The sequence below is a fragment of the Panthera onca genome, chromosome E2 (genome assembly GCF_046562875.1).
Source record: "Panthera onca isolate mPanOnc1 chromosome E2, mPanOnc1 haplotype 2, whole genome shotgun sequence".
Taxonomy (NCBI): domain Eukaryota; kingdom Metazoa; phylum Chordata; class Mammalia; order Carnivora; family Felidae; genus Panthera; species Panthera onca.
In genome coordinates, this window is record NC_138353.1 from 3,013,924 (window position 1) to 3,026,270 (window position 12,347).

The following is a 12,347-nucleotide window of genomic DNA, read 5'->3' on the forward strand; positions in this document are numbered from 1 at the left end:
GCCAGACAGAAGGAGGGGGGTGGTGTGCAGAGACGGACTGGAAAAGGCATCAGAGAGAGCGAGACCAGGCTTTATTAACAATCGGGTGTAAAAATCCAGATGGGTCTGGCCGCTCCTCTCGGCTCACCTTCCCGGGAGGGGACCGCCTCGGGCAGCCCTGCGCCCACCCTGCGCCCACCCCGACCCTGCCCAGGCCTCTCTGAGCGGATGACCCTCCCCTGCAGAGGCTCTGTTCATCCCCTGCAGCCATCGCATTCCACCCCGTTCCCAGGAGGGCTGTGTCCCCATTTGGGGTGCCCCCGCCCCAAGTCTTAACGCACAAGAGGCGGGCACGCTCGTCCGGCCCCCTCTCCTCCTCCCCGCACATCTCTCCCAGGCCCGTACCACAAAGGGGGCCGCCTTTGCGGACAGACCGAGATTTCTCGGTGCACAAAAACCCCCGCACAGGTTGACCTCTCTGAGAAGTTCACGCACTACACACAGACATCAGCCTGCAGCAGAGCGACTTGCCCTCTGCAGGCCTGTTTGTGGGCCCCCAGAGGGCTGGGGGTTCACACAGGGAGGACCTGCACACGGCGAGTGCTCGAGAAGTGATCTCCCTCCCGGCTGGCTCCGGTCACAGGTCCTTGCTGAATTCTCTTACAAGCGTGTAACCCATGCAGCCCCAGCTGCCCTCAGCCTGGTAGCCGCACCCCTCCAGCATCCCTGCCACGCCCCAAGCTGCCACAGCCACTGGGACCACGAGCCGGGCCCGGGGCTCCCCCATGCCTCCCGCCCAGGCTCGAGCCCGGGACTCGGCAAAGGCCAGCAGCCGCCTGCCCACACCTCGACGGCGGTGCCAGCGAGAGACGGAGAGGCGGGTGACCCGGGCCCCGTCCCCAGCACTGGAGCCTGGGGCCAGGGCCAGCACCCCACACACGTCACCCGAGCTGCGCACTGCCACCCACGGGCCCCCCAGGCCGCCTGGTGGGGGCAGTGAGCCCCATCGGGCCCGCAGGCCCAGCTTCATGGCCGCCACGGCCAGGAACACGGGCAGGAGAAGGGCCAGGGCGAAGGAGGCCAGGACGAAGCGCAGGCCACTGCTGGCCGCGGCCAGGAGGAGCAGGGCTGGTGGCCGTGTCAGGGCGTGTAAGGCCACGCGGTTCTCTGTGTCCTTCACGCCAGCCTGTGGGCAGAAGGAGCAGTCAGAGGAGGGGGGCCCGGTGGCAAGAGACACCAGGGAAAAAGAGAGGGAGTGGACAGTGCCGGGCACTGGGGGCAGGGGCCCCCAGATGGGCAAGGGCCCTGCAGCCAAGGAACAGGCAGGGGACAGGACACAATCTGCTCCCGGCACCCGGAGCGAATGAGTGCATCAGGAGCTGTGGGGGACGCCCAGTTCAGGGGGGCTGCAGGTGTGAGGCTCAGGGAAGGCTGAGGCCTTGAACAGGACAGAGGACAGCCCCAGTTCCGAGCAGGCGCCGGTGGCAGGACTCGGGGAGGGAAGAGATGCGGTCCCAGGCGGGGGCCCCAGGGCTCTGCTCTGCAGAGTGTGGGCAGGAGGACGGGCTCCGCCGGCTGGTGCAGGGCAGACTCAAAGTCTGAGACGAGGAGGCAATTGTGCCAGGGTCGCCCCACGGCCCTCCAGCTGTGAAAACCTTTCTGACCCTAAGGGTGGGAAGAAGGCACTAGAAAAAGGGACCGAGCCAAGAAGACGCTTAGGAGGAAGAGATCCCTTCCCAGGAGCCCGGGCTGGCTCAGGCAGGTGGCTGAAGACGCCCCAATGCCGCCGCCCGCCCCCCCACCTCGCGCCTGTTCTCACCTTCAGCATCTCCAGCACCAGGGGTTTCTCATCTTCCCTCATCTCCCGCACGGACAGGTGGCTGGGGGCCATGGCAACCCCCAGGCTCCCGCGCCCCCCAAGGGAGCAGGCGTGCACCTGGTGAAAACAAGCAGGTCACTGAAGGGCACCTCTGGTCCCCACCGCGCCCCAGGGAAGGGGACCCGCAGCAGCGTGTCCCAGATCAGGACACTGGGAACGCTCGGGGCCCCCAAGCGAGCGCAGCTCGGGATGCACCCTCCACCCAGCGACCTTTGTCAAGTCTCCCGGCCCCTCGCCCCCGCCCGCCGCGGTGCTCAATCGGTTCCCCCTAAACGCCCGCGGACGTCAGCACCCTGCAAGCCGGGGCTCGCTCCCAGGCTCAGGGACTGCCCTGGGGAGTCAGCGGAACACCGCCCCCCGCCCCAGCCAGGGCATGGACCCCGTTCCCTGCCCCACAGTCGTCCCCGACCCGCGCCGCAGGAGCAGGCCCGCAAGAACCTCTGCAGGTGGCTGCAATCTTCCCACTAGGTGTGGGGGCGGCAGGGTCGGGAAGGGGTCGCCTGCGGAAGTGACGTCAAGCTCGCGCACAGTGGGGGCGGGGCCTGCACTCGGCCTTAGCAACGGTTGCCAAGCGTCCTGGCAGGATTCTGCGCGGGGGGGGAGGTAGGGACCAGAGCTGGACGCGGCGACCCCGCCGGGGGTGGGGTAGGGGGCGGAGACAGGGGCAGACGCAGGCGGGTCCCGGCGGGCAAGGTACTTACCCGGCCCGCAGAGGAGGAGCGCACGGTCTCTTCCCGACCTTCCCTGGTTGCTAAACAAGCGGAGAGCCGAGCGTGGGGGACAGGGGGCGGGGGAGGGGGGGCGGTGATGGGAGCGGATTAGTTCTCGTTGGCTCCGGGGCCTTCGAGGGAAGGGCCGCATCCTGGGCCCACCAGTTCCCAGAGAACCCGCCCCAGGAACCTCCACCCCAGCCCACCTGGGCTCTCTGGGAGGACCTTCGGGATAAGGACTCCCACCCACCCATTTTTCAGATGAGGGGAGCGGTGGGGTGACTTACAGCGAACAAACAGAACCAGGATTCTAGACTCTAATGCTTCCCCACTATGGTGACCACTACATCTTTTTACTTTCTTTTAATGTTTACTTGAGAGACAGACACAGAGACAGAGCGGAGGAGGGGCAGCGAGAGAGGGAGACACAGAATCTGAAGCAGGCTCCAGGCTCTGAGCTGTGAGCACAGAGCCCGATGCGGGATCGAACTCACCAAACCGTGAGATCATGACCTGAGCCGAAGTCGGACGCCCAACAGACTGAGCCACCCAGGCGCTCCCCACTGCATCTTTTTAAAAGGATGAACTGAACCTCACATAGAAGTGGCTGGCCCCAAATCGCAGTCAGTCACCTGGGAGCCAGGAAGCAAAAGCTACAAGACTCTGAGCTCCCAAGCGGTGGCTATGACCACGACATTCCCCCTCATCCCACCCATCGCCAAGAAAACAAAACACAGGGGAGGAGATTCTGGTCTTTATTAGCAAGCCCAGCCTGCAGCTCCCCTCCCCCCAGCGCAGCCCAAGCAGTGAGTCCGGGTCTCTGTGTGGGGCAAGAAGAGATACCAGTGGTTCTGCTCAAAACGTGTGCACCAGCTGGACTGCGGGCAGAGTCTGGACTATCTGGATGGAGGGGAGGGCCTGCGGGGCCACGCCCCCAGGTGCAGTGCCGGTGGGTACCACTTGTACCATCTGGGAGGCGGGAGCCGTGGAGATGCCCACTGGGACAGAGGCTTGGCCAGGTGGGGGTGGGGCCAGCAGTTGCAGCGTGGCACCGCCTCCCCCACCACTGCTATTCTCCAGCAGTTCAGCGGCGGGAGCACTGCGGATGATGAGCAGTTTCTGTCCCGGCGGACCAGGGGCAGGTGGCTCAGCCAGCCCAGGGGGTAGCGTCTCGACCTCCTGCACACACAGCTGGGTCTGCTCCCCATCTGCCCCGCTCAGCACCAGGACGCTCTGCAAGCCCTCGTCCGTCTGCAGCGTCTCAAAGAGCACATCCTGGACGACACCAGTACCGGCCTCACCGTCACCTGGCTCCCCAGGGCCGGGACCGGCCAGCAAATCCTCGGCCGCACCGCTCTGAACCACCAGCAGATTGGGGGCCTCCGTGGTCACAGCTGCCCCGCTGGGATTGGACAGCTGGCCTGCCACAGGCTGGAGCTGGACCGTGGTCACCTCCTGGGCCGGCTGGAGCTGGACCGTGGTCACCTCCTGGGCCGGCTGGAGCTGGACCGTGGTCACTTCCGGGGCTGGCCGGAGGGGCTGGAGCTGGACCCCGCTCACTTCCTGTGCCCCTGCCTCCCCACCCCCCACATTCTGCAGGACGATGAGGCTCTGCCCTCCCCCGCTGGCCCCTGCGTTGCCCCCTCCCTGAACCCCTAGTCCCCCAGGACCTGGCAGCCATACGACTCCAGGCCCCTGCCCAGATTTCCCAGCTGCCCGTGGGCCCTGCCTGCCACGGCTGCTCCCCGCCGCAGTGCCCGAGGAGGGCAGCAGGATGAGCTTGGCGGGAGCGGGTGGGGGCGGGGGCGCGGGGGGCTGCACGCTGCTGGGGATGAGCTGGAGGCCCTGGGCGGTCTGCACCAGGAGAAACGTCTGGGAGTTGGGGGCTGCCTGACCCGGGGGCGGGGCCTGGGCCGGGCCCCCGGCCACCTCGAGGGAGAGCGTGGCCTGGAGGTGGGGGAGAACGTGGACGTCTTGGGTGGCAGACGGGGCCGGGGCGGCGGCCGGCGGGGCGGGGGGCTGCGAGCCGGCGGCGGGGGCCGCGGGGGCCGGGGCGTGCGTCCTCAGGTGCCGCTGCAGGTAGGCGGCCATGACAAAGCTGCGGCCGCAGATGGGGCAGGCGAAGGGGCGCTCGGCCGAGTGGGTGCGCTGGTGCAGCAGCAGGTTGGACGAGTGCGTGAAGGTCTTGGGGCAGAGCGGGCAGCGGAAGGGCCGCTCGCCCGTGTGCACGCGCTGGTGCTGCCGCAGGTTGGAGGTCTGCGCGAAGCTCTTGCCGCAGACGCCGCAGGCGTGCGGCCGCTCGCCCGTGTGCACGTGTCGGTGGCGCCGCAGGCACGACGTGTTGCGGAAGGCCTTGCCGCACTCCCCGCAGGCGTACGGCCGCTCGCCCGAGTGCAGCCGCAGGTGGTACTGGTAGTGCGACGACCACTTGAAGGTGAGGCCGCACTGGCCGCAGGTGAAGGCCCGCAGGCCGGTGTGCACGCGCTGGTGGATGGCGAGCAGCGACGAGCGCTTGAAGGCCTTGCCGCACTCGCCGCACTGGTAGGGCCGCTCGCCCGTGTGGTCCCGGAGGTGGTAGCGCAGCCCCGAGGAGCCCTTGAAGGCCTTGCCGCACTCGGCGCATTTGTAGGGCCGCTCGGCACAAGCCGGCGCGGGCGCGGGCGCCGGCGCGGCAGGAGCGGCGGCGGCGGCCGCCGGGGCCAGGGGCTCCTGGGGGCAGGTGACCTCGGCGGCCTCCGCCTGGGGGGGCGGGCGCCCCGCGGCCGCCTCTTCCACGTGGCACTGCTGGTGCGCCAGGAGGCTGGCCAGCTGCGGGAAGGCGCCGTCGCAGCTGCCGCAGCGGAACGCCTGCCCGCCGGCCGCCCCGTGGCTGTGCTGGTGGCGGGAGAGGCCGGCCACCGTCCGGAAGGACTTCCCGCACGGGAGGCAGGCGAAGCCCGGGGCGGCGGCGGCAGGCGGGGGCTGCGGCGGAGGGGCCGGCGGGGACCGCGAGGGCGGCGGGGCAGCGTCCGCCTTGGGCGCCGCGGTGGCCTGCCCGTCCTGGGGCGGCGTCGCCGCCTCGGGCCCCGGGCAGGGCTGGTGCTCCAAGAGCAGCTCCTCGCTGCCGAAGCCCAGCTCGCAGCCGTCGCAGCGGTACACCAGCTCCACCGTGGTCTCTGCCGCGGCCAGGAAGAGCTCGGGCACCACGGGCGGGGGCGCGGGGGGCGGGGGCGGCGCGGGCGCGTGCAGGTAGGCGTCGGACACCAAGACCTTGGCGCCGGGCTCGTGCTGCGGCGGGGCGGGGGCGGGGGCGGGGGCGGGGGCGGCGGCGGCCGCCGCCCCGTGGGTGCGCTGGTGCAGCAGCAGGTTGGACGAGTGCGTGAAGGTCTTGGGGCAGAGCGGGCAGCGGAAGGGCCGCTCGCCCGTGTGCACGCGCTGGTGCTGCCGCAGGTTGGTGCTCTGGGTAAAGCTCTTGCCGCAGACGCTGCAGGTGTAGGGCCGCTCGCCCGTGTGCACGTGCCGGTGGCGCCGCAGGCTGGACGAGTTCTTGAAGGCCTTGGGGCAGTCGGGGCACGGGTAGGGCCGCTCGCCCGTGTGCTGCCGCAAGTGGTACTGGTAGTGCGACGACCACTTGAAGGCCAGGCCGCACTGGCCGCAGGTGAAGGCCCGCAGGCCGGTGTGCACGCTGCGGTGAATCTGCAGCAGCGACGAGCGCTTGAAGGCCTTGGGGCAGTCGGGGCACTGGTAGGGCCGCTCGCCCGTGTGGCCCCGCTGGTGGTAGAGCAGGGCCGAGGAGCCCTTGAAGGCCTTGGGGCACTCGGGGCACTTGTAGGGCCGCTCGCCGGTGTGCGTGCGCTGGTGGTGGAGGAGCCGGGACGACCACCGGAACGACTTGCCGCACTCCCCGCACTCGTACTGGGCCGTCGGGGCGGGGGCCGCGGGGCCCGGCTTCTCCGCCGGCCCCTCGGAGGTGGAGGCGGGCGCCATGTCCGCGTGGGAGCCGACCATCACACCTGGTGGGGGACTCGGCGTCAGGGGAAGGCGGGACCCCGCCCCACCTCCGCCCCAACACCGGTCCTCTCAACCTGGACGCACACGTTCGCCCTGGAAGCGGCAGAGGGTGCGTCCCCGGCCCACGCGCGCGGCAGGACGCCTCCCTCAGGATCAGGGCCCCCGGTGGCCCAGGGCTGCGCCAAAGCAAGACCTTAGGTGCCAACGCAGAAACTTCTGGCAAACTGGGAGGAGTGCTCACCCGCCACAGCATGCTGGTCATCCCCTCGCCAGGAGGCTGGACAAGTGTGAGAAGGGTGGGCGTGGTCTTTAGGAGGCCAAGCGCGTCCTTTAGGGCCAAGCTCCTCCCCTCTAAAGACAGACACTGTCCCTGAGGATGGCCTGGGCTCTCTCTACACCCCGGCTTCTGATGCTTGAGCCCGCTCCTTCTGAGGAGCTCCTCGTCCACCCTGCCTCAACGCCAGTTCCCAGCCACTGTAACTAGAGCCCCTTCGAGCATTCCACACTCCACCCCCCCCACTGCTGCTTGCCTATTTCCTCTCCACATTAACCGAAAATCCCTAGACTCCACCAGATCCATAGCCACGCTGCACCTTCCACACCCATCCACCTCCTCGCTTCCTGCCTGGCTTCCGTCTCCCTTTAAAAAAAAAAACACAAAAAAATGGTTTTTTTGTTTTTTTTTTAAGTAACTTCCACACCCAGCATGGGGCCCGAACTGACAACTCCGAGGCCAAGAGTCACATGCTTTACCACGGAGCCAGCCAGGCGCCCCTAGTCCGGGTCTCCCTCTGCACTCATGCCCACGAATCTCCAAGTTCCCGGCACTGCTCATACCTGCATTTTTCTAGTCCATTCACTCCCACCCAACAGGTGGTACTCAGACATGTTTCTGTTCCCCTCAAACCTCTCCTCTCCCCTCCTGCTTTTAGCAGGTGATCCTGCCATTGATCTGGTCACTGAAAACATAAATGCAATCAGAAGAGAATGTCGCCACATCCCAACCACTGTAGCGGTGACTCTCAAGGAGATCGACTCTCCCACCCCAGGGGACATCTGGCAGAGCCTGCAGACGCTAAGTTGTCACGACTGGAGGGGCCGGTGCTCCTGGCATCTAGCGAGGGGGACACCAGGGATACTGGTCGACACCCTACAGTGCATGGGACGGCCCAGCACAGCAAAGAATGCTCCAGTCCCAAACGGCAGCAGTGCTGAGGCTGAGAATCCGTGCACCACCCTCCCACCTGCCCGCCTCTGGCCCACGGACTCGGACTTCCCACCTACTTTCCTCCTCTCCTGGACCGTTCCCATCTGGGTACCCACAAGCTGCACCTCCCTTAACAACCAACAGGGGCATCTGGGTGGCTCAGCTGGCAAGCACTGACTCTTGATTTTGGCTCAGGTCATGATCTTATGGTCCGTGGGTTTGAGCCCCACGTCAGGCTCTGTGCTGATGGTTCAGAGCCTGCTTGGGATTCTCTCTCTTCCTCTGTCCTCCCCTGCTCACACTTTCTCTCAAAAATAAACTTAAAACCCTTCAGGGGCACCTGGGTGGCTCAGTTGGTTAAGAGCTGATGATCTCGTGGTTTGTGGGTTTGAACCCCGCACAGGGCTCTGTGCTGACAGCTCAGAGCTTGGAGCCTGCTTCAGATTCTGTGTCTCCCTCTCTCCCTGCCCCTCCTCCACTCATGCTCTCTCCCTCTCTCTCTCAAAAACAAACATTAAAAAAATTAAAAATATAAAAAAAAGCCTTCACCCCACTACTGCCTCTAGCTATGGCTTTATTTCTCCCCATCCCCTTTGCAGCAAAGCAACTCAAAAGTGCGGTCAATACATGCTCTTTCCCATCTCAAACCCCACCACTCAGACCCTCCACTCCATTCATGGCCTCCCTGGTGCTAAATTCCACGGCCCCTCCTCAATCCCTACGGGGTCCCTCCCTCCTTAAGCCACTCTCCTCGCTTTCGGGCACTGGTTCCTTCTCGTCTCCCTGACTTGTGAATGTGGGAGAGCCCAGGGCTCTGCCGACCCTTGGACTCCTTCTTCATCCACACTCTCCCTGGGAGCCCTCACTCACCCTCAGGATCTCCGTCTAAACAGAAGGACTCCAAAATGCAGATCTGACACCTCTCCTCTGAACTCCAAACCCTGCTACAGTTGTCATAGGGACGCCTAGCAGACAACTCACACTTAACATGCCCCAAATCTCTTTTTCTTTTTTGCTCCTGCTTTCTCCCTTCTTCACCCACAATCTTCTCCATCCCCGGAAACCCCTCTATTCTTCCTCACCACCCTCTCGTTCTCTCACCGTCTATGACCAATCCGTCAGCCGGTTCCCTTGTTCCAGCAGGGACATATTTGGAACCTGGCCACTTCTCTCCAAGCCCCTCATTGTCACCTTTGTCCAGGGCACCAACGTGTCCCTCCTGGACAGCTGCAACAGTCTCCCAAAACAGATCTCCCTGTTTCCACCCCTCTTTCTTTCCTACCTCTGGTATGTTCCCAACACAGAGGCTGCAGGGAACGTGCCACAAGCTTCTACAGCTCCCATTTCAGAGGAGATACATCTCATACGTGCCCACAGCCTCCTCCCCTCCCTGACCTCCTCTAGCCTCTCCCCCCACGTCATCTAGTCGGCGCCTGGAGCCCCTTCCCGACAGTGTCCTTGCTGACAGGTCGCTTCAGGGAGACATTCCCTGCACTGGACCTACATCTGCAACCCCTTCCAACACTCCCCGTTCTCTTTCCCCTCTTTCTATTGTTCTCTCTAGCACTCAGCACCTTCTAACCTGCTTTTAAGCAGGGTTTCCCAACCTCAGCACTGTTGCGATCCGGGGCTGGACCAGTGTCGAGGGACCAGTCCCGAGCACTGCACAGTGTTTAGCAGCATCCCTAGCCTCTCCCCTCTAAATGTTAGTGGCATCTCAATCACTGTTGCACCCCAGAGCCTAAAATAACGTCTGGCACAGAGTGAGCACACATCTTGAATGTAAAAGGGCTGGGCATCCCCTCTGGACAGGCTATAAAGATTCTCTTTAAAAAAAAAAAAAAAGATGAGTTAGCATCCTCGGGGCGCCTGGGGGGGGCTCAGTCGGTTGAGCGTCCAACTTCGGCTCAGGTCATGATCTTGCGTTGAGTTTGTGCCCCATGTGGGGCTCTGTGCTGACAGCTCCGAGTCTGGAGCCTGCTTCAAATTCTCTGTGTCCCTCTCTCTCTGTCCCTCCTCCGCTCACTCTCCGTCTCTCTCTCTCTCAAAAATAAATGTTAAAAAAAAGTTAAAAAAAAAAAAACAAAAACAAGATGAACATCCTCTTTAAAATGTAATCAAGTCCTTTAAGACACTAATTATCCCAGGAAGCTGCACGTGCCTTTCAGAAGGCCGAGCACGCCTTAGACAGGAGCCATCGGCTCTCAGGAAGAGCTGGACCCATCTAGTCCAATAAAGAGCATCCCCTTCAAAAGGCCGGACCACACCCTTCCATCAGGCCCGACTTCCCCTTTAAGAGGGTGCTCCTAGGGCACACCAATCTCCACCTTTGTTGAGCTAAGCTAGTGTCTGGTTGGAAGCCACCGGGACTCAGAGGCTCTTCCTTCAAAGTTTGGGGCACTGCCAGTGCTCCTTCGCGAGATAATCCTTCCTCAGAGAATAAAAAGCGGGAAGCTGCGGGGAACTGCAGAACCTGCCCCGCCCCTCTGAAAAGCAGCCCCTTGCCCTTTAAGAGGGAGGAGCCGGCCTGGTGGACAAAAATCGGAGGTGAAGTGGCGCCCTTCCCTTTAAGGCATCCCTTCCGGTTTCACGCTCCCCCATTTCCCCAACGTCTCCGCCCTCCGGTCCCTCCCCCCACCCCCACCCCTCCGGTCTCTCACCTGCGGCCCCGACCCGGGGAATGAGCGGGAGAGACCCAGGGCCTTCCCGCGGGGGCCGACGGGAAGACGGGGCCCCGGCAGCGGCGGGAGAGGAGTGGGGGCGTGGGAGGGGGGCGGGGGCGCGCTCCCTCCCAACAGCCCCCGGCGCGAGGCACCCAACCTTTATCGGCAGCCTCTCGCGCACACAAACCCCGACGTCGCCGTCGGCGCGTCACGACGCCACGTGCGCCGAGGCCCCGCCCCACCCCTCCCGCTAGCCTGCGGCCGTCGCTCGCTCCCCGGCGCAGGCGGCGCACGGCATCGTGGTAGTTGTAGTCTTCCCCGGACCTCGACGGCCCCGTCGTTTCGGCTGTGTCCGAAGTCAGCCCAAGGCCCGGGAAGACCCGCCCGGAGGCGGGGTCTCACGTTCCCCGTGTTTTACTACCGATTCCCTCTCGTCTGTCCTAGAATTGCTCTCCAGCTGCGCGGTTTCCGAACGGGCCTAGCCCATCAAGGGTGTGGTCATTCCTGGCCTGACCGCCACGCCCAGTCCCTGGATCTCTAAAATTTCCCTGCCGGGGAAACCGAGGCCCGCAGGGCTTCTGTTCACACCCACACCCCCACCCTGCAGAGGTCCCACGTGCACGCAGTTCCCGGGAGTGTGCGGTTGTCCCGGGAAGCTGGACCCTGCTGTGCTTGCTCCTTGGAGGCCTGGGGGCTTAGGGAACCCCTGAGTTGTCCCGGATCCCCTCTCCCTCCTTTCCAAGTCACCCCACCACGGCTTCAGCCTTGGTGACTTCTGCATGTCACCCAACAGTCTCTCAGCCTTGACACTAGTGACGCTTGGGCCAGATTGTTCTTTGTTTTGAGGGCCGTCCTGTGCACCGTAGGGTGGTTAGCAGCGCCCCTGTCCCTGACCTCCACCTTCTCTCCAGGGGATACTAGCCCCGTCCAACTAGATCAGGCATCTTATCCAGCCCAGTCCCTCTGAACCCCTCTCCCCCACCTGGCCAGCCAGATGAACCATTCATCCCAGAGGACAGAGCTGGGAGTGGGGACTGCAGGCTTTGAAGGCAGCCCAAACCTACCTGACCCTTCCCGGGGACCTAGGCTATTACTCGTGCCCCAAAGTCCTGTGTGCCTGGGAGGTTGTCCCTCTCTATCCCCATCCTAAAGCTGTCAGCCAAAAAAAAAGTTGATAAGGACGACACATACACACACTTCCAGAGAAAGGCAGCCCCACCCTCACTGGTAGTCAAAGGAGAAGAGAAACCCTGGAAGTAAGTGGGGAACCTGGACCTTTCCCTCTTCCTCACACTAGACGCCCCCCCCCCCCCAACCCTGCCAGCCATACTGTGGGTGGTGGGAGGTGTGTCCTGGGCTTCTGGAACAGTCCAGCTCCAAGGTGGTCCAACAAGGACTAGAGTCTTTTTGATCACAGGGTGGGGAAGGGCTCAGGCCCCACTCGCTGTGCCCGCACCAATGCTCCTGGTCCCCACATGCTTAAGCCCTCCAACCCACATCCCTTCCCTCTGGAAGGAGAAGGTGTGTGGTGTTGGGCTGGGTGGACACTGGATCGTGGTTTGGGCCATTCAGTCCGTTGCCTTGGTAACGGCGCCACCTGCGCTTAGAGAGGAGAGGATTAGGGGCTGGGGTGGGGGCTGCCCTGGAGCACCGGTCTCCCCCTGACACGCAACAGGAGGTATCTGGACCAAAGACAGGATTCCCAGGGCCAAAGACTAAAAGTAGAATATCCATTTTCACCCTAGTGCAGGAGGAGAGCAGAGATGCACTTTAAGCGGGGGGGCTGGGGTGTGGGCAGGAGCCAAGAGGGCTGGCCTGTTTCTCCCGCAGACTAAGGATGCTCCTTTTTGACATCTTTTGTGGCTCCCATGGGTGCCCAGCCAGCCCTGCCCGAATGGGCCTCTTTCCAGGGAAGGGGT

General features: G+C 63.9%; 2 protein-coding genes across 7 annotated transcripts; both read right to left on the reverse strand.

The window, feature by feature from the left end:
- Positions 1-49: 49 nt before the first annotated feature.
- NAT14 (N-acetyltransferase 14 (putative)) lies at positions 50-2,673 on the reverse strand. Of its 3 annotated transcripts, none has more exons than XM_060652677.3 (3): positions 2,560-2,673; positions 1,799-1,915; positions 50-1,165 (listed from the first exon to the last, which is right to left on the reverse strand). In XM_060652677.3, exons 2-3 carry the CDS (start codon positions 1,868-1,870, stop codon positions 617-619), a joined length of 621 nt encoding a protein of 206 aa, XP_060508660.1. In that variant the 5' UTR covers positions 1,871-1,915; positions 2,560-2,673; the 3' UTR covers positions 50-616. The 3 variants fall into 3 exon arrangements, with proteins under 3 accessions (XP_060508660.1, XP_060508658.1, XP_060508659.1); XM_060652675.3 differs by lacking the exon at positions 2,560-2,673 and adding an exon at positions 2,297-2,393; XM_060652676.3 differs by lacking the exon at positions 2,560-2,673 and adding an exon at positions 2,268-2,370.
- Positions 2,674-3,309: 636 nt separating this feature from the next.
- ZNF628 (zinc finger protein 628) lies at positions 3,310-10,637 on the reverse strand. 4 transcript variants are annotated; one of them, XM_078439271.2, is made up of 3 exons: positions 10,426-10,637; positions 6,800-6,909; positions 3,310-6,560 (listed from the first exon to the last, which is right to left on the reverse strand). In XM_078439271.2, exon 3 carries the CDS (start codon positions 6,553-6,555, stop codon positions 3,424-3,426), a length of 3,132 nt encoding a protein of 1,043 aa, XP_078295397.2. In that variant the 5' UTR covers positions 6,556-6,560; positions 6,800-6,909; positions 10,426-10,637; the 3' UTR covers positions 3,310-3,423. The 4 variants fall into 4 exon arrangements, with proteins under 4 accessions (XP_078295397.2, XP_060508279.3, XP_078295398.2 ...); XM_060652296.3 differs by having other exon boundaries at positions 6,800-7,198; positions 10,426-10,513; XM_078439272.2 differs by lacking the exon at positions 6,800-6,909 and having other exon boundaries at positions 10,426-10,635.
- Between the last annotated feature and the right edge of the window lie 1,710 nt (positions 10,638-12,347).

Coding starts and splice junctions, on each gene's coding strand:
- ZNF628 (XM_078439271.2), bottom strand. CDS start 6,555: ATGGTCGGCTCCCACGCGGACATGGCGCCCGCCTCCACCTCCGAGGGG.
- NAT14 (XM_060652677.3), bottom strand. CDS start 1,870: ATGGCCCCCAGCCACCTGTCCGTGCGGGAGATGAGGGAAGATGAGAAA. Junction 1,166..1,798: donor TGGTGCTGGAGATGCTGAAG/GTGAGAACAGGC, acceptor TTCTGCCCACAG/GCTGGCGTGAAGGACACAGA.